This window comes from Colletotrichum costaricense (genome assembly GCF_030867565.1).
Source record: "Colletotrichum costaricense strain IMI 309622 chromosome Unknown Scaffold_24.1, whole genome shotgun sequence".
In the NCBI taxonomy this organism is placed as follows: domain Eukaryota; kingdom Fungi; phylum Ascomycota; class Sordariomycetes; order Glomerellales; family Glomerellaceae; genus Colletotrichum; species Colletotrichum costaricense.
This window is the reverse complement of record NW_026848253.1, coordinates 218969-241384: the sequence shown is the minus strand read 5'-3', so window position 1 is coordinate 241384 and position 22416 is coordinate 218969. Positions and strand designations below refer to the sequence as shown.

The 22416-nt window shown below is 52.1% G+C and overlaps 7 protein-coding genes across 7 annotated transcripts; 3 read left to right on the top strand and 4 right to left on the bottom strand.

The window, feature by feature from the left end:
• Positions 1-1345: 1345 nt before the first annotated feature.
• On the bottom strand, positions 1346-2125 carry CCOS01_15476 (uncharacterized protein; the record flags this gene model as incomplete). The annotated part of the gene is made up of 3 exons (XM_060463615.1): positions 1346-1468; positions 1767-1886; positions 2060-2125. The coding sequence occupies 3 exons, from the start codon at positions 2123-2125 to the stop codon at positions 1346-1348; spliced, it is 309 nt and encodes a 102-aa protein (XP_060305759.1).
• Positions 2126-3779: 1654 nt separating this feature from the next.
• CCOS01_15475 (carotenoid cleavage dioxygenase 1) lies at positions 3780-5675 on the top strand (the record flags this gene model as incomplete). Its single annotated transcript, XM_060463614.1, has 2 exons — positions 3780-3953; positions 4011-5675. The coding sequence occupies 2 exons, from the start codon at positions 3780-3782 to the stop codon at positions 5673-5675; spliced, it is 1839 nt and encodes a 612-aa protein (XP_060305758.1).
• A 549-nt stretch (positions 5676-6224) lies between these two features.
• CCOS01_15474 (alpha-1,4-glucan lyase) lies at positions 6225-10128 on the bottom strand (the record flags this gene model as incomplete). The annotated part of the gene is made up of 10 exons (XM_060463613.1): positions 6225-6527; positions 6614-6781; positions 6838-6944; positions 7010-7280; positions 7337-7378; positions 7440-7707; positions 7758-8204; positions 8267-9230; positions 9288-9748; positions 9824-10128. The coding sequence occupies 10 exons, from the start codon at positions 10126-10128 to the stop codon at positions 6225-6227; spliced, it is 3336 nt and encodes a 1111-aa protein (XP_060305757.1).
• A 1609-nt stretch (positions 10129-11737) lies between these two features.
• On the top strand, positions 11738-14671 carry CCOS01_15473 (uncharacterized protein; the record flags this gene model as incomplete). The annotated part of the gene is made up of 12 exons (XM_060463612.1): positions 11738-11859; positions 11932-12047; positions 12104-12362; positions 12420-12471; positions 12534-12586; positions 12636-12704; positions 12775-13169; positions 13233-13306; positions 13370-13396; positions 13444-13535; positions 13595-14274; positions 14343-14671. The coding sequence occupies 12 exons, from the start codon at positions 11738-11740 to the stop codon at positions 14669-14671; spliced, it is 2268 nt and encodes a 755-aa protein (XP_060305756.1).
• A 741-nt stretch (positions 14672-15412) lies between these two features.
• Positions 15413-17091, top strand: CCOS01_15472 (formyl-CoA transferase; the record flags this gene model as incomplete). The annotated part of the gene is made up of 2 exons (XM_060463611.1): positions 15413-16610; positions 16664-17091. 2 exons carry the CDS (start codon positions 15413-15415, stop codon positions 17089-17091), a joined length of 1626 nt encoding a protein of 541 aa, XP_060305755.1.
• A 59-nt stretch (positions 17092-17150) lies between these two features.
• CCOS01_15471 (fungal specific transcription factor) lies at positions 17151-19036 on the bottom strand (the record flags this gene model as incomplete). The annotated part of the gene is made up of 3 exons (XM_060463610.1): positions 17151-17661; positions 17728-18913; positions 18964-19036. 3 exons carry the CDS (start codon positions 19034-19036, stop codon positions 17151-17153), a joined length of 1770 nt encoding a protein of 589 aa, XP_060305754.1.
• Positions 19037-20468: 1432 nt separating this feature from the next.
• On the bottom strand, positions 20469-21719 carry CCOS01_15470 (uncharacterized protein; the record flags this gene model as incomplete). Its single annotated transcript, XM_060463609.1, has 1 exon — positions 20469-21719. One exon carries the CDS (start codon positions 21717-21719, stop codon positions 20469-20471), a length of 1251 nt encoding a protein of 416 aa, XP_060305753.1.
• Between the last annotated feature and the right edge of the window lie 697 nt (positions 21720-22416).

The following is a 22416-nucleotide window of genomic DNA, read 5'->3' as shown; positions in this document are numbered from 1 at the left end:
CGGACCTTTCTCACCTATCACTGCCACAGCCTTTAGTTATGTTCTCTCCAGTTTCCCCAATCCGGCAATGGATTTGCTCAGAACGACGCGTCAATAACCTACGATAGTGGTTGCTAAAGCTGAGAGTCAACCTCGACTTGTCTCTAATGAAGCCCACAATTGCCGCGACACAATTTGATCAAGTGCAAAGAAGGCGCAAAGCATGTTGCGATATCACAGTAACGTCTTGGCTAGAACATGATGTCGTGCTACCAAGAGATTGGTCGCAATGTGCTGTGCAACGGTAAACGTTGAATAGCGTAGGCGTACCTTCCAGAGGTCCATTTATGGGCGATCTTAATCAATCGATTCCGCACGCTTCCCGCTCTGGACGGAAGGGAAGACAGCGAGGATCCACGCGGATATGTGAGCCATACACTGCCGAATTAATGTAGGTGACACCGCTGTCAGTATGCGGTAGTCCGTGATGACCCGTGGCTAACTGACACATAGGGGCACGGCGGGACAAGGACAACTGTGTGACGAGGCGCGTCTCAGCTCCATGCGATGAGAGAAGAGGCAATGATATATGTGGTTACCATGCTTGTCCATGGGATAACATCAAGTAGGTAAGGCAAGGTACTAAAGTAATAGGGATGGCCGAGGCGAGCCATGAGAGGCCATTGGCTGTAGCCACCGCTGACGGAGGTGGTGTGGAATAAAGCCGGAGCTCTTGTAGGGCCGCCATGCCGCGATCGGGTCGGAAGCCGTTGCTGCAGCATCAGAGGCGTATTTCCTTAAGTACTTGACTTGAATGCCAAGCTATCACTATAGAAGCCATATGGTTTATCAGTTTTCGTGGCCTGTATGTAGCTGAGCGTTGCATCTGGGCGAAACATCTCACGGTGACCAAATATGTGCTGAGGGCTAGGAACATTTGAACGTGGGAGCAGCACCTCAGTTGAAGAGGCCGTAGCAGGGTACCTGAGTGCCTTACGGTGCCTTACCTAAGCTGAGGTACCAAGCACGTGCCAGGATCTGAGATACGGAACGGAGGTTAGGTAATCCCAAGTTCTGCCGGCCGAGTGGATTTCCTCGCTTAATCCGCTGCCATGAGTCGCTGTTGTTCCCGATGTTCTTCCACACAAAGTCCCCGGCGACTGGGGATACGTACCTAACCTGAATCTTCCAGGCTGAGGTGAAATGCCCACAGTGCAGGGCCCAGACCAACACCTCCACTCTCCCTCTCACCTGGGCCATCGCCAATCGACCAGCCGACCAACGAACCAACAAGGGAAAAACAGAAGAAAGCGGAAGAAGAAGAAGAAGCAATCCCGGCTGGGAGGTTCACCAACTTCTTTCTGCATCACCGCTGGACGAAGCAGCTCCAAACGAAACAATGGGGCGGGCTCATTGACAGGTGCGTGCCGTCCGACATGGGCAGGCCGCACACAGGAAACCCCGAGAACTGAGAGACACATTGATTGATCTACGGTGGCATGGGTCTCATCTGACGTTGGGCGAATGCGGTCTGATATCAGTACTCGGTTATCATTCCATGATCACGTTGCATCGATCGCACATCTCACCAAAAAAAAAAAAGTCTCCACGCTCCGACATGACATGAACATGCACGCAGTGCGCACTAGCATCTACTCCGTACGCGATGGAACTTGACATTCCAAGCTGAAAGTCCGACATAAGCTTCTTCAGTAGCTCCATAATTCATCGTTCCATCCCCATGGCCAGGGGCCCGGACATATCAAAGGTCGGTCAGATCTTTTTACCTTGGCTTTTGGGGTTTCGGGTGTGGCTGAGTGAGAAACCGAGAGGAAGAGAGAGGCTTGTTGCACGCTTGTGCTTGTTGTTGCACCCGTCGACGGCCTACACAGTTTGACACATGCTGTCTGTGGCAGCGCCAAATGGTCACCCTTTTTTCGATGACGACGCCATGGCAGGTGCAGCGGGACCCTCGGTCTTCTGCAATCCCGCCGTTGGCACCGTTGTCTGAATCAATGATGACATGAACCATCCACTCACTTCTTCATGCGTATGTCTGACTCTCTCTCCAATACTTTACCCATCTACTCTGGCCGACGGGAAGCAGCAAGAGAAGAAGGAAAAAGTAAAGACAGTCGACATCCATCTTAACAAGCCGCTCCCGCTCCCGCTTTGCTCACACCAACACCAACACCACCAACACCCACCGCCACTAAATGTCACTTTGTCGCTTGTGCCACCCCAAACACACAACAACAATACCTAGCAACACCACCAATACCACACATTCGGGAACTGCCCAGACCCTTACTGGCTTGCAAAGCTCATACTATTACTCCGTATGCCACTCTTCCTTAACTTGGAAGCTGTCTGGATTCGGTAAAAAGCCCGCATCAATAGGCTCCTCTTGGTGCCGCGCACATTGACCATCCTCCGCCCTGCTACGGCCGTACCGTCCCGACCGCGCCGCCTTCTCCAAAACGGCTTGCATGAGAATTCCGCTACCTACCTCGTCAAGTTATCCTGGGAGTTGTGAATCAATCCCCTTCTCCTAGCGTCCGTTCCGCTGGACTGTCGCAATCACGTTGCTTTTCCACCTGGTTGTCTGATCGGGTCTGAGATTTTTCAATCCGATTCTTCGCATCGCTTACTCGGAATCCCGTCTTGGTCGCATCGTGGATTGCGCATGGGTATCTCAATCCCCGTCCCATCTCACCAACACGCCGGGTAAAGTGGTATCGATCGACCATTGACGACCAAAAGTTTCTCATTCACTCTGCTCACTCTCACCTTGGACATCCACACACACACACACACACACACACACACACACACACACACACACACACACACATACACACACACCCCTCATCAACTAACCGAACAACCACCCGCTCCTACGTCCGTAACCGTTTTCACCGCACTTCTGTGCCCCCGGTCGATAATTACTCGCCTCTCGCAACAGTAGGTAGGTATCTCGCTCTCGCACCATTCAGCTCGTCTCCCCCGTATCGCCCTCACAGTCACCTACCTACGTTTACGGAGTACTGAGATACATCTCACATACTCACGCCGCACTGCTTCATTCATCCCGTTTGATGAATGCTCCCGGCGCTTAATGCTTGTACATCGCCTAACATCCTGCGTAGCAACACCGTCATGTAAGCAGACCCATCCCATGGCCCGTCAACATACATATGCATTCTACCTACCTTACTTAAAAGATCGCCATCCTCTTCCCTCTTTCTCATCTCCGCTCTGCAGCTCATCTAGGATCTCATCGTGCCTACGTTTCATCCATCTGTGCTGCCTCTCTGACATGGGTCATTAGATGCCGCCGACCAACAATATTTGCTTCTTCTTCCTGGGGGCCAAAATATTGTCCACCTCTTGCATAGCGGATTCTTCACTTCTTTCACAACTCACCGACTCTAACGACAACTACACTACCTCACCGATACACCGAGCCTCACCGGCCACTTGCACCGATCCGGTCACTAGCAAACTAGCAAACACCGGCTGAAAAATAGCGTAAGTTGATACCTGCCAGTTCACGTGGCAGCTTTCATGGGTGTGCCTCATCTTGAGTGTCTTTCACTCGACATCTGCTGTCCGTGCAGTATTCGTGAGTGAACACACTCACTACTCTCTTACTCATCTTACCTCATGCGTACTTCTGCCTCAGTATACAACTCGCAAATGTCACTGACCTTGGAATTAGACGGCACACACCAAGCTGCAAATCCAGCACCACCGAATCGTCGCCCATTCATTTCTGTTTACATAGATAAAGTCCCAAAATGGCTACCACAACCACAACCAAAATGACTACGACCTCCATAACAATGTCTACCAACACCAAGATCCCAGCCAGAACCGTCAGGCGTACCGCCAAAGACGAGGAAGCAGACCTTCAAATGTTCGAGGAGAACCGTCTCAGGGCGCCCTACGAAGAATGGCCAAATGAGGCAGGCGTGAGCCTCCCCTTCTCTTACATCAATGCCCTCCAAGACGCCAGCTAACAGCTCTAGTTCGATGGCCTCACCGAGGAACGCGGTCCCATCGAACTGCACGTCCAAGGCCAGATCCCAGTCTGGGCCGCCGGCGCCCTCTATAGAACGGGCCCGGGCAGCTGCAAGATCGAAGACACACCCAAGGGCACCTACTACGTTTCCCACTGGTTCGACGGCTTCGCCCAGACGCATAAGTTTGACATTACTCCTCCTGAATCCCCAGGCGGTCAGACCCGCGTGCTCTACTCCTCCAGACGGCAATCCGACGACCTCGTCGCCTCCATCCAAGCCGCAGGCCACCAGAACCGCTACACCTTTGGCCAAAAAGCCGACCCTTGTGTCGGGATGTTTGGCAAGTTTATGGGCGTCTTCGCCCGCGGCACTGCTCCCAATATCTGCGTTGCCGTCAACGCAAATGTCCCCGGCTTCGATACGAAAGATCAAGGCCCCGCGGGGCCAGGCCACCGTAACGCTGTCCGCAGCCTTTGGCTATCAACCGACTCAAGCCCTCTCATGGAGATTGACCCAGCGACCCTGGAACCCATCGGCCTCGCAAAGCAGGAAAAACTCCATCCGTCTCTCTCCGGCCCCATGTCCTGCGCCCACGCCCAGCGCGACCCGGTCACCGGCGACATGTACAACTTCAACCTTGCCTTCGCCATGAAGTCGACCTACCGCATCTTCCGCACTAGCTTTGCGACGGGCGAGACGGAGATTCTTGCAACTATTGCCGGGCCCGACGCGAAGCCAGCCTACATCCACAGTTTCTTCCTCACAGAATCGTTCATCGTACTATGCATTCCCTCGTCGCACTTGGGCTACAAAGGCCTCTCTGTCCCCTGGGAACGAAACATTCTAGACGCCATTGTGCCGTTCGACAAGACCAACACATGCAAGTGGTATTTCATCGATCGCCACCAGGGGAACGGCGTCGTCGCCTCTTTCGACACCCCCGCGGGCTTCTTCTTCCATGCCACAAACGCCTTTGAGGAGCCGGCGGCCGACGGCAGCGACGGCATGCTTGACGTCTATTGCGAGATAGCAGGCTACCAAAATCTCAACATTCTCTATAATCTCTACTACGACGTCATCATGAATCGCAACTCTGCCGGCGAGAAGTTTTGGACAGACGAGAACAAGCGCTACAAGAACGGCTGGGCTAGCCTCCAACGCTTCAAATTCAGAATCCCCAAACCCGACGACTCACAAACACAAAAGATAACAACAGTAACGACTACACCGCCACCGGAGCTCGTGGTCTCGATCCCGGCCCCGCACGCCGGCGAACTCCCCACAATCAACCCTGCGCACTTGACGAAACGTCACCGCTACGTCTACAGTCTCTCGGATCGCGGCCTCAGCACCCTTCTCGACACAATCGTCAAGACGGACGCCGATACCGCCGAAGCTCTCATGTGGGAGTGTCCCACGGCTCACACGCCCGGCGAGCCAATCTTTGTTCCTCGGCCTTCTTCATCCGCTGGCGGCGCCGATGGTACCGATGGACAGATGGCCGAAGACGACGGTGTGATTCTGAGCGTCGTGCTCGACGGCACCGCGCAGACGAGTTATCTCTTGTGCCTCGATGCCAGGACCATGACGGAGCTCGGCAGGGCAGAGTGCGAGTTTGCCGTTGGCATTGGCTTCCACGGCATCCATGCCCCTTCCGGACCGGGCGCGTAGGGACCGATTATTTCTATACCTTCTCGATCCCCCTTTTACAACCTTCTTATGAACCTTACGATGAATGAAACTTGCGGCGGTGCTGGAAGGATTGGTTGGTCTGGCGTTTTACGAGACAAGTGATCATGCGGGATAGAACTTCATTGCGGCAGACTTTCGACGACAGGGATTTAGACGTCTGCAAACTGGTTTCTCAGGCTGACATGGGTTTCAGTCTTTTCGAATGTGTTGATAATGAGCCTGTACTGAATGATTTGCTACGGCTGAGCTTGGTTGAGCTGGATGTACCCTAGACCTTTCTGAATTAAAAGACTCCCACTGCTCACCTTTCGCTACTTTCTGTAGGCTGTCAATTGCCCAAGGGCACTCAGCTGCAGCCTCATCGAACATATGGCGCAATGTATTGCTACAGAGGAGAATAAACGATAGGTTGGGCATTATTTCGCCATGAAGCACAACTACTGGTACGAAAAGCACAACGGGGAACATGTACCCTTCGAGTAACCAAGCATCTCCGGCATGATCTTTCTCAAGCCCTCAGACCAGCCTTTAATAGTCCCCGTCAAACTCCAACGTGATCTCGACTCCCTTCTCCGAGTGAACCGCGGAAATGGGAACAGTAACAATGGTCGCTCTGACGCCGTGGTTGACGTTGTAGTGGAGGTCCGCGCCCGTGACGTTGACCTTGATGGAGTCCAGGTTGCTCTCTCCGCGGTGCCAAAAGACAAAGGTGTAGTCTGTGCCAATGTACTTGGACGCCTCGGCGCCGAACTTGTTGTGGGGCGCGTTGGCTGTGAGTCTGCGGGTGTACTTTCCGAAGTCCTCTTGGTCGGAGAGTCTCTTTTGGGTGAACTACCGTGATTGTCAGCATGTTTTCTGTTCCTGAATGACAATGTCCACGTCTTGTAGAATTTTAGAACGAGATGAATGCGACGTACCTGCTTGATCTGGACCTTTGTGTAGTTGTCGTTAGCCTGGGCATCAGCAAGACCGTCGTAGTGGTGTGCCTCGCCGTACCAGGGACGCGCGCCAACGGCGGTCTCCAATGTAGAGTTCTTTGGCGCGCTGTCCCTGGAGATGCCGTCGTCGAGATACATGTCGTAGATCTGTAGGTTTTTCAGTCAGAACAAGTCTTGATAGAAGCAGGGATCTCAGTCCTTACGTTGTCCTTTCCGGGGTAGACGTGGACGGTGATGGGGTTGGCGTTTTGAGGGGTCGTGCTGGGATCGGCAACGTAGTCCCTGACGCCGACCTTGGGGATGATGGCGCCTGATTTATTTGTTAGTCAAAGACCTCTTTCAAGAAAAACTTGTCAAATGGCGACGATTACTGACCTTCACGGACATACATGGGAGTCGAGTACGGGAGTTGGCGCTCGTCGTCGGAGATTCGGCAGTCGTACTCGATGCGTTGGCCACCAGAGGCAGCGGGACCAAGAGGAACGCCGAGAGGGTCGTCAGGTCGCAGGTTCAAGGGGTACCAGGAGTCGGGGTACGGCAGGTAGACCTTTCTCGACTTCTTCTTGCGCCCATCCTCCCCGACGAGAGCAGGGGCGACCAGGAGATCCTTTCGGACCATATACTGGGAACTGGTGAAGCGACGGTTCTGCAAGAAGGTTAGCAGGTGGGAATCACGATGGAAGATGTCAAAAGGTAGCATACATCGGCGCTGAAAAGAGAGCGGTCGAGATGGTCGGTGACGGGCTTTGAGTTACAAGTTAGTCCATGCATCTATCAAGTTGTAATGCTGATGACGGGTGCTCACCATGGCTCTAGCAATCGGCAGACCGTTGATCATGTTCTCAAACATGGCATCGTAGAGCAGTTGCATGAGCGAGTAACGAAGACGGATCAAGTAGCGGCAAGTCGGCAACACAGCTCGGTAAATCTCGGCCTCACGACCCTGGAACTGATCCTTGTGTTGCTCGTAGTGCAGCTGATAGGCGTACGGCTCCTGGAACCACTTGCCGTCCTTTCTCATCTTGCCCTGGTTAGGGCCGTCGATCCAGGTTCGAAACCTCGTGTAGTGGTTTCTGAAGACATTAGCGGGCATATAGAATTGAGATTGGAGCACAAAACTTACCGGAACCAGGGCAAAAGGGAGTAGGCCCCGTACCAGCGAATAATCAGCTCTGGGTTGGGGTAGTTTCTCTCAGACTCGATGAACTCGAATCCACCGACATCAGCACCAGAGATGGTGACGCCGGACAATCCCAGAGCGAGGACCTGCGCAACAGAGATGCGGAGGAACTCCCAGGTCGACGAGTTGTCACCAGTCCAGAGCCCAGCGAAGCGGTGGCTACCGGCGAAGCTGCCGCGTCCGATGATGAAGTTGCGTCGGTTCTCGCGCCACGCGAGCTTGTCGTTCTTCTTATCCTTGGTCTTCATATGCAAGTGGTTGAGGCCGTGGTAGGTGGCCTTGTGCAGGTTGTAACTGTACAAGGACCAGATCTCAATGGCCTTCTTCTTGTCGGCGGCTTTGGGGTCGCCAGACCACCCATCAGAGTCCAAGAGTAAGCGGAAGGGCAAGCTGCGGAGGGAGAAACAGATCAGAATGAGCCAATTGACAAAAGGGGGGTCATCTCAACTTACGACTTCATATCACCATACTGCTCGGCGATGCAGGGCTGAGTCATGTCCTGCCAGACAAAGTCCAGGCCGGTTTCGAAGAGATACTCGTACTGCTTGCCCCACCAGTAGCGGACGGCCTTGTTGTTCAAGTTGGGGTAGTGTCCAGGGTGGCCATTCTTCCAGCCGTAGTAGACGCCGCCATGGAAGGGGACACTCTTGTTAAAGCTGTTAGAGAAGGTGTAGTCATCTCCATCCCAGTAGTCAGGCTTGTCCGTGTTGGGATTGGTGAAGTAAAGGTTGCTGGTGCCGTACTGGATGTACCGCTGCTCGAGAGCGCCAGGCGCTGAGGGATCCAGCTCTCGCTCATCCTTGAGGAAGTATTGGTTCTCGAGGCCTTCATTCAACGTGTTGTACGAGCTAGAGGGCACATTGCTGATGTATGGCGTGATGTTGGTGCTGCACTTGACACCGAGCCTGCGCAGCTCAGAAAACATCCACTCCGGGTTGGGGAAGTGACCCGGACGCTTGTCGATGGTGAAGGTGCGGTAGTCATCCTGCATATCGACATCAATGTGCATACCATCAATCGGGAAGTTGGCCTGTCGGTATCGATGGACAGCGTCCAGGACCATCTCTTGCGTATCATAGCCGTAACACCCCTGATGATAACCTAGGACGTATCGGGGCTTGAGCTTCGGCTTGCCGACGACAGAGGTGTATAGCTGAATGACTTCCTGAATGCTGTCTCCGGCGAAGAAGATGCCCTGGAAACTGTTGAAACGCGTCGCCACACGAAGCTGAGTTGGGTCCTTCATGCCAATGTCCACACAGATCTGGGAGTAGTTGTCGATGAAGGTTCCGATCTGGGTTTGATAACCCGGTTGGGCGTCCACCTCAATCCAGTACGGTTCCGAGTGATAGAGAGGCTCACGATCATCCAAGGGACCGACGCCGTAGACGTTCTGGTACCTCATATTGTCAAAGTCTGTGCGCGGGGTTTTCATTAGTTACATGATCCACGCAAAGCTTTCGGTGGGCTTACTGAAGTAGTTCATGTACGTCTTTTTCTTGAAGAGGTCTTTGCCACCTTGCTCGCCAAAGCCCATATAATCAGCCGTAATGGACTTGTCCAGGCACAAGATAGCAGAGTGCTCGCCATAAAGCAAACCCCTTGGCTTGGTCTTCCAGATCACAGCAGGGCGGAAACCTTCGTTCACAGGAAGAGTGAGGCTTTCGACGACATCCTTCTCGAACGTCTGCGGCACGGGTCTCGCCTCAGCGGGAGCAAGGCTCTTCAAAAGACGAACTGCGGTGATTTGGAAAGGGTTGCGAGAAATCCAAAGCTGAACCTCCTTCTCAGGGGGTGCATTGGGGGTCCGCTGAACGACCGACTGCAAAATGTAGTATTGGTCATCTTCAATCAGCTCAACCTGCCATGCGAGCTCTTCGCACTTGTCCAAGATGCTAATCAGCTCGGTGGTGGTATCTCGGATGAGAGTACGGCTATAACGGATGGTTAGAGGACACGTTCTCTCGCGGTACTCTACGCGAAATCAGAAGACAACTTAGGACACTTACGTGTTGTAGTCCGAAAAGTGAGATGGCTCTGTGTTATGCGGATCAAAGCGAATTCTCCATACTCTTGGCCTCAAGAACTGAACAAGAAGCAGAGATCCATCATTGAATCTGAAGATTCTTCCATGGCTACACGCTGGGTTGAGTTTGCCGTCAGGGAGCTTTTGGTCGGCATCGCTGTACGACACCGACTTGGGCTGCTTTATACCAGAGCCCTGACCATCAATCTCATCCTGGAAGAAGTCGTCGGCCTTCTTGAAGATGAAGTGATCTCGAAGTTTGGTAGCTGAGACGTCTCCGCCGCCCATTTTGAAAATTATGATTAAGACGTAGGTGTCAAAACAAGGTATTAGTGAAGATAGTGAATGAAGACTCAAGAGGAGCACGTTAATCGAGCTGGATGTTTGCTGCCTTTCGGGTTCACGGCTCACGTCTTATATGGTGGCAATGTTCGAATCGATCCTCCTTGTTCACGGTCATTGCGGAGATACCAATACACACACGAAGACAGGATCTCACGAGCCAGAAACATGAGATTCCATGCTTTACGATCGAGACTTGGCAGGATGTTCGTTTCCTCCCCACTTCTGCCGTTTTCATTCCGGGAAAATGTTGAGATAACAGTCCAATTTTCATCTCACTGAACTTTCCTGAAATAGTGGCGTCTGAACAACTCATGAGAGACAGTATCATTCCTTTTCCAGTGTGACACGGTGGTTGACCAGCCATCGCAGGATGATCATCGAGTATGTCACTCAGCTTGTCGAGCCAAGTCGTCCCAGAATAGTAATGGTTCAGGTGAGGGATTTATCAGATTTGCATTCGTCCAGTATCACGGGCATTTAATAAACTGCTGTGATTTTCTCAACCAGAATAGTCTCAACCCCGCAAATACACATGTATTTCATACGTTGAACTCCTGTCAGTACCGAATCCCCGAATGCGGGGCGGACCGCGGGCCGCCTCGGAGGCTGAGACAAATGTCTCTTATAGGTTGCAATCATTGGACCGACTCTTGTGTTCCATTGGGGACGGGAGCGCGAGAATCTAGGAACAACGCTGGTGCCCAGGCACCGTTCAAAGAACCCGCAAACCCGACCCTTGAGCAGGCTGAACGCGCGTCGACGCAATTCGCTGGGTAGACCCGTGGACGTTCCCAACGAGGTGCTAAAGATCTGATTCAAAATAGAGGCGCAGGCAAGGCTACTACAGAAGTCTGCATGCGATGCGAAACCCTATCACCACTTCAGCCTGGCCCCTCAGCTATCTGAGCCGGAAACACATAGCCAGCTCCCCGAAGATCAGGCCATATTTTCAGGAATTCGGGCGTTCCTCGTTCACGAAATGATCCAGAATTAGTCCTAAGGTGGACCATGAAATTGGCCAACTTTCACCATACTGCCTACTACCATGGTGCCACTTCCAAGCCCCAAGTTCTCGACCTCGCCGAGAGTTCCGAGCCCGGAATCATGCAATCTCCACCGGACCCTGATCGTTCCATCACCCGCGGATCCTGCCCCAGAGTCGAATTTGTCCTAGACACAACATTTGGCCGCGTTGATGTCTCGAACTTGGCGGTCCCTGCGTCGGGCGTTTGCATGCCAGATACCCCGCCCGACTGTTCGCCATGCGGAAAAGCTGAGCTAAGACATCATCTGCCGGCAAGCCAATATGGTGAGACTGATTCAACTACTTCTAGATCCGGCCTGCGGGGATGAAAAATACTATGTTGCTAGCGATACCGGGTCCATGCTTTTGCGAGTGTCAAGTTCGTGAATACATGCAGTTTCTCCACGATGACTTGGATTTGGTCGGATAGTATAAAACTTGCTGCGCAGCTGTGGTTTTTGGATGCGAGGCCAAGCAGATCAACCCCCCCAAGCATTTCATCTCTATCTTAATTCTGAAGAAAACAAAATGGCGTCCATCGACCTTCCAGTGCCCGAATTCGGGCGTGCTGTCATTGAAGACAATAGAAAAGACGGCTACTGGGTCGAGACGTTCAAGTTTGGTGAAGACGAAGTTCCAGGACTTGTTGCGTAAGAATCTCCATCTTCAAATAACTCGCGGCTGGTCGTCTAATACCCGATCGACACTGACTCTTTTCTAAGATCTGGACTGGCTTCCGGAGAAATCGAGTTCCTGGATAACCCTATTGCCGCCGCCAAACATGAGGCTAAGGCTAAGGGCGAGGAGTTCTATGCATCAGAGATCGACATCACTGGACGTACGTGGAATGCTTGTTTTACTTACAAGATAATGGTTCTGACATGAAATTAATAGCATGGAAGAAGTATCAAGTGGCCAAGTTCGACAGCCCAGTCGCCGTCGTGGCCGTTGACATCAACAGGAACGGGTTGACCGACATTGTGGTCTGCCACGACTATGGCCCATTCATGCTTGAGTGTGATCCCAAGGGAGGCTGGATCTCCTGGCTTGAGAACCCCGGTCGTGAGAACTTGGGAAAGGAGCCTTGGAAACTCCGCATGATCGGCCGTTGGCCTGCAATGCATCGCATGAAGGCTGGATACTTTACACAAAAGTAGGATGGAAACTCACAAGATCTAGACTGCTGTTCGTTGAGCTGACCTTTGACTAGATCTGTGATGGAGATTGTTGCCGCATCGGTTGTTTGTGGACCGCACGACAAGGTTAGCCTGTCGTCGCCGTGGCAGAATGCGTTCTGTTCCTGCTCTCTAATCACTATCTACAGATCACCCCCATCCCCATCATCCGCTTCCAAGCTCCTGAGGATGTCCTCAATGCGTGAGTCGACTGCCTTGAACCAACATAGTGACTTGCTAACAGTTGTCAGCACTGAGTGGCAACGCTCAATCATTGACGATGAGAACTTCACCGTCATTCATGAGTTGACGGTTAAAAAGTAGGTCGACGCTTTTCACTCCGCGCGCCGACGAGAGGAGCAGAAGTTCCGGGAGCTAAACAAAATCCAGATTCAATGGTCCTACTGGACTCGATTCTATCATGGTCTCATCCCGCGAGGGTGCCAACTGGCTTTACTATGAAGAGGGCTCGTGGAAGCGACAGCTCCTCTCGAGTGGAGAGCCGAAAGAGGACCGACAACAGCCCAACTCTCTATCGCCGGGATCTGGTGACCATTGGGGCACTGGCTGTGCTGATGCTGGCAAGATCGGCGACGACCCATTTGCTTACATTGCAACGCTGGATCCCTTTCACGGTACAACGGCCTGCGTCTTGTCCAAGGTTGGTCGTGGTATGAAAGATACACAGTGGAGGCGCCACATCCTGGATATATATGGCACGCCCAACCAGCTTATGAAGTACGGTGATGGACCCGGCCACTACATTGTTTGTGCCGATTTCGATGGTATGTTATGTTTGTTGGCAAGCGCTTTAAAAGACTGGCTGACTGAGGGCTTTCTACGTATAGGCGATGGCGATGACGAGTTCCTCCTGGCTTTGTTCGGCTCTCTGGATCGCGACAAGGACCTGGAGTCTATTGTTGTAAGTCTGGACGACGACCCGCATCTATGACAAGATTGTGGTTGCTGACATCCAGTTCTACAGCCAACGAAGGGACCCAACCCGAATAAGGTGAGTAGAAACGCAACACTTGGTCCTCAGCAGCTCATATTTTGTAGGGCATCATGTACTACAAGGCAATCGATGTCGAGAAAGGATTATTCGCGAAGTGGAAGATCGCAGAAGAATCATCAGCTCGCATCGCAATTGGGTAAGTTACCGAGGCCGTGTCGGATTGGCTGGTATAATACTGACACGGCACGTTCGTAGTAACTTCACCGGTTCTGATAAGCTTGACTTGATCTCGGTCGAGTACAATGTTCCTCGGTATTACGAAGAGCCCAAGCCCGTCATTACACTTCACGTCAATAAGTTTGCCAAGCCCAAGCCCGCCGTGACTGAGCGTCACATCGTACCTACGGTGTGGGACAACGAGGGCTTGGTGTATCTCGCTCGGCCCAAGGAAGTCAAGAGTCAACAGTCTTTCCCTCTGATCGAGGTTGCAAACTACGCGATTAGCATCGAGATTCACCCACTCGGAGCAAAGATCCCTGTGGGCAAGAAGGATGGCATCAAGGTCCTTTACGGTTCCGTTGCTGATATCGAAGGCACTCGTACAGCCCTCGGCTTGCCTCCCTTCCCCCGGATCGCGCCTATCTCCAGCGAAGACAAAGAACTCAGCGCCGACAAAGAGAAGGGGGCCATCATCCTGAGAATTGTTTCTCTCGGCGAGCCTGGCGTATGGGAGAAGGCCGGGGATGTCCCCGTCAAGACAACGTTCAACACCAAAGAACTTGGCCTGGAGTTCCCCGACCTCAAGTTCACCAAGGTTGAAGATCTTTGGTGGGGTGACAACTTCAAGGGAGTTGACTTCACCAACATGTCTGGCTTCCACTTCCGATTCCAAGACGACAAATCACAGATCGCGCATCTGCAGTTCTGGACTGCTGGTGAGTTATAATAGTGTTCAGGGAGCAGAAACTGTTTCTGATCAATTTGCTTACCATATCCTCTGCAGGACACAATGTCAACTGTGGAGTTCACAACCACGGTAACGATATCTTCCAGGAGATCCACATCTGTCTCTCCCCTGGAACCGAGACCGGAGGTATGTGGAGGCTCAAGGAAGGCAAGGAGCCTGAGTCTGCCGGACCGGATGACTTCGACAAGGTCCCACTTCCCCGTCTCAACGAGCATGGAGGTCTGTGGTATCGCGACTCGTACGGCGATGCTGTCCGTGGTCACAACAATGTGGTCTCTTACCCATGGCACAAGTGGCAGGGAGGAAAGGGCAAGAACGTCGATGTCTGGTTGGCGCTGGAGTTCAACCCTGACATGGCTCAGTAGGCTGCAGTCTGATGCAGACGTGCAAGGTTGGCGAAGTGTTGCTGTCGCTCTCTTAGTAATTTTCACAAATCAGGTAGCTTCTAATATTCTAATTCCACTAATCAACAGACTGAGCATTTAATAGTGCGTGAAGGGCAGGGAGCTGTCGCTTTTACGATCGGACACCATCTCTGATTCTCTGAGTCCTTACGACGATGAGTAAATAGTGAGGGAGATAGCTATTGCCTATCATTGGCCCCGAAAACCGAATGCCACTCTCCGACATGAGCGGGGAGGTCTAGATCCACGATGAAAGCTGTGCCAGGCGCATGTCACACCAGGAGCTCAAAACTCCGTGACCAAAACTCCGAACGCGAAACTCCGGCACCAAGACCCACCAACATGCCACCGGTGAAACGAGTCCCAGCTAGAAATGCGAGCGCGTCGAATGAGAGACTCGTCAGATACTCCGCATGACTAGGAGATGTTTTCTTAGGTCCATCGTCTATGTATTTCCATCTGCCGGCAGACGATTGCTGCATCGGGCCGAGCCCGAAACATCGTAGAGGCGAATCTGCCGGAGTTTTGAGCAGCTGTGGCACTGACGACATGAAGCTGACCCCAACATCCCTGGCCTAGGGAGTTTCCGAGGCGCACAAAGGACATGTATATAGGGCCGATCTTGATCATATAACTTCCTACAACTTTGGCAGGAACGACGATATCGTTGAGGTCATCCGTACTTCACCAAAGGTTGCAGCCATGGCAGACTATTCAGTCTTTTCCGAGGCATCTCGAATTCTCAATGATGTTTTGCTGGCCGACCCCGCCTTGCGTCTCCCAGACTCTTTCAAGAAAGCCGCTACAAACGTCAAGTTTCTTGGAGATGATGCGAAACCATTCGTCCTCACGCCCTTGAAAATCACCGAGTCGTCCGCTTCTCTAACCGCCCTGTTAGCCACCGCAGCTAACGTCGCTGCGGCAGAGAGGTACGGAACAGAGTATCAAGATGTCCAAGTCAACACCGACGCCGCGACGCTTTTCCTGGAATCCGTTCTGCTGCCAACGGTCGGCGGCAAGCAGTTTCTTCAGAACCCGCAGATGGCGGCAGAGATTGCCAAGATGGACATACACCAGTCCTCAAAGCCCATCAGGCGGTACGCAACAAATGTCTACAAAACCAAGGACGGCAGATGGTACCACTTGCACGGGTCGATGAACGCTGGGCCAACAATGGAGATGTTGGGTGTTGAAGATGTCGACGTGACCCCAGAAGAAGCCATCAAGATCTACACTGAGAAAGTCGCCCATTGGCATTCCAAAGAAATCGAAGAAGTCGCCAACGAGAAGTACAAACAAGCAGGTGTCGTATGCTACACACCAGATGAGTTCTTCACCAGCGAGCAAGGCAAAACCATGTCCAAGGAACCACTATGGAACATGACCCGAGTGCCCGCTCTGAGGAAAGAGTGGCCGAAAGCGCGAGATGATCAGGGGTTCAAGCCGCTCGCGGGCATCAGGATCATTGACTTTTCCCGGGTCATTGCGGCCCCGGCGGTGTCCAAGATGCTGAGCGTCCTCGGAGCCGATGTTCTCCGCGTGTCATGCGATAAGCTGCCCGACTTTGGGGCGACAATGCCAGACTTGCAAACGGGAAAACGGGATACCAACATTGATCTCAAGACGGACGATGGCAAGAGGACTTTTGCTGAACTCGTAAAGGGTGCCGATATCCTAGTAGATGGATATCGTCCAGGTGCTCTAAAGAGACTGGGATTCGATACGACCTCCTTGCGAGAGTTGAATCCCAGCCTGATCTACATGCGGGAGAACTGTTACGGATTCAAGGGACCACTAGCTCATCGATCTGGATGGCAGCAGATTAGTGACTGCTTGGTTGGGCTTTCTCATCTGCAAGGCAAATTTCTCGGCCTAGATGAGGCTGTTGTCCCGCTTTTGCGTAAGTCATTCGGACTCGCTGGTGCACATGGATGCTTGCTAACGAATGTTCAGCCAACTCTGATTACCAGACAGGCTTGGTTGGTGCCACGGCTGCCATCCAGGCCTTGATTGCTCGTACATCAGAGGATGTCACGTTTGATATTGACATCAGCTTGACGCAGTACAATATTTGGTACTACAACCTGGGCCTTTACTCCGAAGAGCAGCAACGAGAGCTCAGAGCCCGGGATCCCGACTTCAGCCCGCGGCATTACGACGATATGGGCACTCTAGTTGGTAAGACGCACCAGTCTTGGAAGAAGATTCGCCCCGACATCTTCACCCATCCCGAATACTTCTGGGACATGAGCGGACGGAACTACGGGCTCGACGAGGACATCAGAGTTCTGGCTCCCGCGTTCAAGTTTCAAACGACTCAAATTGGGTGGGAGGAGCCGACAGGTCGAAGAGGAAGGTCGAAGCCCGAGTGGATCTCATGAAGCTTGTTGTATGTATCTTCGTCCGGAATGGCAGATAGCCTCGGGCACGCTTTAGCTTATCAGATGAACATCGAAGTATCGTCTCCCAAAAGATGTTCAAATCCCCAAGGAACACCCCAAGAATCGAGGGTATTCTGGTCAAACGGCAAAAAGCTAGTTCCGTTGATCCCGTTGCTTGGATTCGAAGTTGCTTCGTGATGAGGCTCGAGCAGGGGAGAAAGATCTGATAAAGCCACTTGAGAAGAGTCTCGCATGGTGTCCGAAGTGCTCTCTTGGTGGACTTGTTTGCCGTGAGCGGCAGTTTGGCCTTGGTCAGAGGTCGTATTTCCTGGTTGCGATGATGTGCTGTTGGACGTATTGAAGGCCCCTAGGGCAGCCCTGTACGCATCCTGACACACCGTTCGTACCGGAGTCAAATATGAGCCAGGTTCAGAAAGTTCGATGGAGGCAAGACGCTTCAGAGCTTTTGAGACAGAACCGAGGTCCTCGGCGACGTTTGGTGTGCGGGGTCGACGCAAAGTATAAAGGGACAGGATGAGGGTGGCAGTGACACTGATCGGAATCACGTCCCTAGTAGGAATAATTAGCAACTGTTCGTAAAGATTGCGACACGGTTCGCACAATGGGATTACTTACCAAGTCAAGCTTTTCCAGGTATCCGGGACGAGTACATCCAGCTGGAGAATTGCTCTAGCAGCATCCACAGAGTTCTGAATAGAGGTTGTGACCTGGCCTGACAGAACTGTAGATGACCGCTCCGACGACGCCAAAGACCTCCAGTCATATTCGCTCTGTGCCCGATGAACCAGAATCACGCAATGCCGATAGGTGTAGTTCAAGCGTAGAACAGAAGAGTAGTTGGTCAGCTCGGGATGACTATCAAGATCCAAGACTGTCGAAAACTCCGCTCGCCAGTCATCTAAGTCCTGGTTTAGTGCTTGCGTAGCATCTGAAATGACGCCTGGGTTAACCCCTTCTCCAAGATAAATCTTGGAATATAGTTTAGCTTGGATGACAGCCAGGCGAGAAGCGGCTATGAAAATGTTGGCTAGCCCGTTGGAAGGAGCATGGGTGCTGAACTCATGCTGCAACAGTAAATCAGGCAAATCAACCTCAAAGCCACCGAAATCTTGCGCAGGAGGCCGCCCGGTCCGGAGACTCAACTCTCGGTCCAGAGAGAAAGCAAGCCAGAATACATTGGCTCTCGTCGCTTTCTCTATAGGGCTCAGTGACGAGCTGCACTCCTTTCTGTGTAACCCGATGGTGTGTGCAAGTCGAATGGCGTTGGCCACTAACATGAAGCTGGGCTGAGGATTGGGAGTACCCAGAAAGAACCAGGCTAATATCAGCAGAGCTTGGACCGACATGACTTGAGTGGCCCTCATGAGTATGTCCAGAACCGTATCCAGTGCGTTAGCCGCATAGCCCCAGGCCAGTTCCTTGTCGTCAGACATCCCTTGTTCAACGCGTCTCCTTTGAGAAATTGCCAGAACAGCGTTGAATGAGGTCCACCAGGCAGGGCCACCATCGAAATCTCCAGAATATTGCTGACCAAGCAGTGCGACAAAGGCAGGTGGGTGGAAGAGCGGTAAAGCCATGTATTTTTCCTCGAAGAAGGCCGTAACCAGTGAAAGAGCTTCAGGCCACGACGGCAGATGGCAGTGAACCCGTTTCTCAAAGACTCCTTGTAATTTGGAGTGAGTCCATAGAGACCAAGATCCTGTTTTTGAGCCCGACGGGGTATTTGGACGCCGGGCCGATGCTGTTTGCTCGTCGAACGGTGGCGGTCGAGTTCGAAATAACGCGATAGCGGAAGATGGGCCTAGAGGGAATCAACTTTTGCATTTGGTTCGGAATAGAGACCTCTCGTACCGAAATATCTCAAGTCTCGTCCTGCACCCATGAGAGAGTCTTGAAGAGATAAATCGTCAATGACAACGAACATTTTCCCTAGTACAACCACTGATCTCTGATTCAAACCAACCTATAGAAGGAGAGGGTCGCGTTCCGCATGAAGGAGGAGTGCTGCCGCTGCTGTGCAGCTCGGACGGGGGCTCTTGAGAAACGGGTGCTGCCTGTAAATTGTCATGATTTGGGACACATACTTCGGCTCGAGTCGAGCCATCATCAGGTGATCCGGACACTGAGGTTCCAGCTGTTGCCTGCGCCCTACTGGACCGCGTCCGCCGCTTGAATGGTTTAACAACGTCGGCATAGTTGCACATGAGAGACAGCTCCAGACATCTAGTACACTTGGGTCTACCGCCGTCACACTTGACCTTCTTCATGCGACACAAGTCGCAGGCCTGTCGAGATCATCAGCTACCAAAAATGTTGACAAGGACGTCCAAAGGATGTTAACCTTGGCGAATCGACGTCGCCTGTCTCCTCTGGTCACACTGTCTGACATATCCGATTGAACGTCTTAGAGGGGATGCATGAAAGTCCCCTTCCGAACTTGAGTCAAGGTAAGGTAAGTTACCAGGTAAGGTAAGGCACCCAAGGTTGACTTGAAGAATGGAATGAGGAGTTTGATTGGAGAACCACGGCGACCTCCACAGGAACATAACGGCAGTATCTCCAAAGCGGATTACCTAAGCGTATCAAGGTGCCTTAAGCGAGAGTCCCGTTTAATTGGGGCTGTTTAATCAGACCAATGAAAGCCCATCAAATCGTCCAGTAGACTCAGAAAACGGAAGGCACCACCCACTTTCACCCCGTCTAGATCTCCACTATCCCAGCTGGGCACGGCCTGGTTCGGCTGTCAAAGTGATGGAACTACCGGTCAACATCAAGGTCGGAAATGGAGTGACAACCTCGACTACCTACCTACCTAGTACCTTACTGACTGGGTTTTTGATCATCTTGAGGAGTTGCTAGAATACACGCGATGTACAGGACCTAAATGGCAAATAGATTAGTACACTCACAAAGAGCATTGGGAAGCAGGTTGTAGTCCATTGTCAAACTTCATACCGTTGAACATATTTTGCTTTATTCTCCATTGGCCAGGTCAATCACATCCTCTGCTGTGGTCACGTGGTATACGGCAAGCTCTTGAATGAGGTGGTTGATATCATCAGGGGAAGTCGCTACCGGACGAGATTTTGCAGTCGTGTACCTACCTAAGGCAGCCAGACTCAGAGAACAGCCATTAGCCCTAAACGAATATATACGTGTTGTTAGAGGGGCGGACCTCACAATATCACTTCTTTGTGGTTGTCCTCTTTGTCGTTCAGGCTGGGAATGTTCTCATTGTGATCTTCCTCGGTAGGAAGCGTTGTTGAGACATGGGCATTGTCGGAGTCCACGGACTTTACCGAGGGGTCAGAAGTAGTCGCGACCGTCGGGGCAACCGTTTCCAGGTGACTGCCACTCTAAGGCTGTTCCTCGGGCAAGGCGCTTGTAGATGTTCCCTCGAGCTCGGCCAGATCGTCGGACGCAAGAAAGGTATATTCTTCATTGGGCGTCAAAGGACCAAATGTTTGAACGACCCATTGGTCGAGCAAACGCGGGCGGTTGATGTTCGGACCTTTCCAATGGGCAGGGATCCAGCCTGCGAAAGACTCCAGTCTCTGCCAGCCGAATCGAAGGAACGGATGGGGCTTTGTTGGATAGTTCTTGTACGTGTCAGCAGGCTCCCTGCGCAAATCATCGACCAACGCCTGCCCATAGCCAATCAGAACAGCCCTGGGTTTCTCCAGCGGCTCACCGAGGTTTCGCATGGAAATTATAACATTGCTAGAGTGAAAACGGCAATGATCAACTCCAATGTACTCTTCCGACATAGTACCGTCCATGAGCTGCTTTATAGTATCCATTCTTGTATCGAGATCTGTGGTGAAAGCATCGCGTGACTCGGCGCTGTTGTATAGCTCAACCACTTCATACTTGGGGCCATCAAGTGCAAAGAGTTGGTCGAGGCCGGTGCCATCGATAAATTCGGTTGCAAGCACCGCAACATCCCGGGTCCGGTCTGCGAACGATGGGTTGATCGACTTGACTTCCGTGATCCATCCTCCATAGAATTGAGGAGCGACATGGGGGAAGCCAGTGAGCTCCTTTTCAAAGAGGCGGTTGTAGGCGCCGAATTCGTCACTGAATGCTGAGTCGGCCTGGATTGTGACTTTGATGAGGCGCTTGGTGATGTCGATGGTCTTGTGCCAGAACAAGGGATCGAACACCTTCAGGAAGAGTAGCTGTCCCTCAGACGGGATCTCATGCTCTCGTTCATTTGGGGCGGCCGATGGCGAAGCGACAACTTTGCAAAGGACTTTTTGGGGACCAGGATGGTATCCAGCACTGCCGTCAATCATCCGAATGATCTCGACCTCCATGGAAGCAGCATGGCCATCTTGGTTGTTCTTGTCAATGGTCTTGGGCGCATTGTTCGGGTGGAAAACCAGTCGTCTGAGCGAAAAGGCCTTCTCTTCATCGGATACCATCATGTCGCGAGAATTCCAGCCATCCGGAAGCGGGTAGTGATGATCGCCGTAGGGCGGAAGCGGTTTGTGTGATCGGAGAAGAAGTCGTCGTCCTAGCGAGTAATTCTTCTCGTGTTCGGGGAGAATGTCCATATCCTCCCTTCGACGTCTGACAGCTGTCTCCTCGGGAGAGGAAGAAGCCATGTCGATTTCGTCTCAAAGTCTGATTTTTGATATCCTTGATCAGTCTGATGCCGGTTTAGGCTGAATGGAAGTAGACTTACCTGTTGAATTTGAGAGACAAAATCGACGGGTTCGCGATGAAACCCAGTTGTACAACGAAAAGCCGAGCAAAATTGTGGATGAAGGACGGCAAGGATGAATGAAAAACCTTGGGGTAGGCGAAAGTGAAGATTGAAAGCGCCAAGGTAGGTAAGGGCTTCGGATTACCTTGTGCGGTACCAAGGTGAGGCATGGGAGGTAGGGAAGGCACAAAGGTGGTATCACGAGGACCTTCCAAATGTGTATGGTCAGACCCACTCACGGGAGCAGGTACCTTAGTAGTCACCTCGGAGTTAGGTGATCCAAAAAGATGCCTATCAACGCAATATGATTACGAGATCGATTCTTTGTATTGTAACTAAAGGCTACCTAGTATTCTCAAAGACTACATCACAGACAAGAAAAAGAAAAAGAAAAGGACAGATATTAAAAGTAATAGGAAACAATAAGAACAACAGGAGATTTAAGAGGAATAAAACAGTATGGATACCTTAATGAAAATAGAGGTAGGTTGCTGGGCGGCCAACAATGCCACCCACTGGGTAAGGTGAGGTGAGGTACGAAAATCGAGGAAGGCACCTTAAGGTTCTGCGGCTCCGCAACTGCACTGGCCAATCTC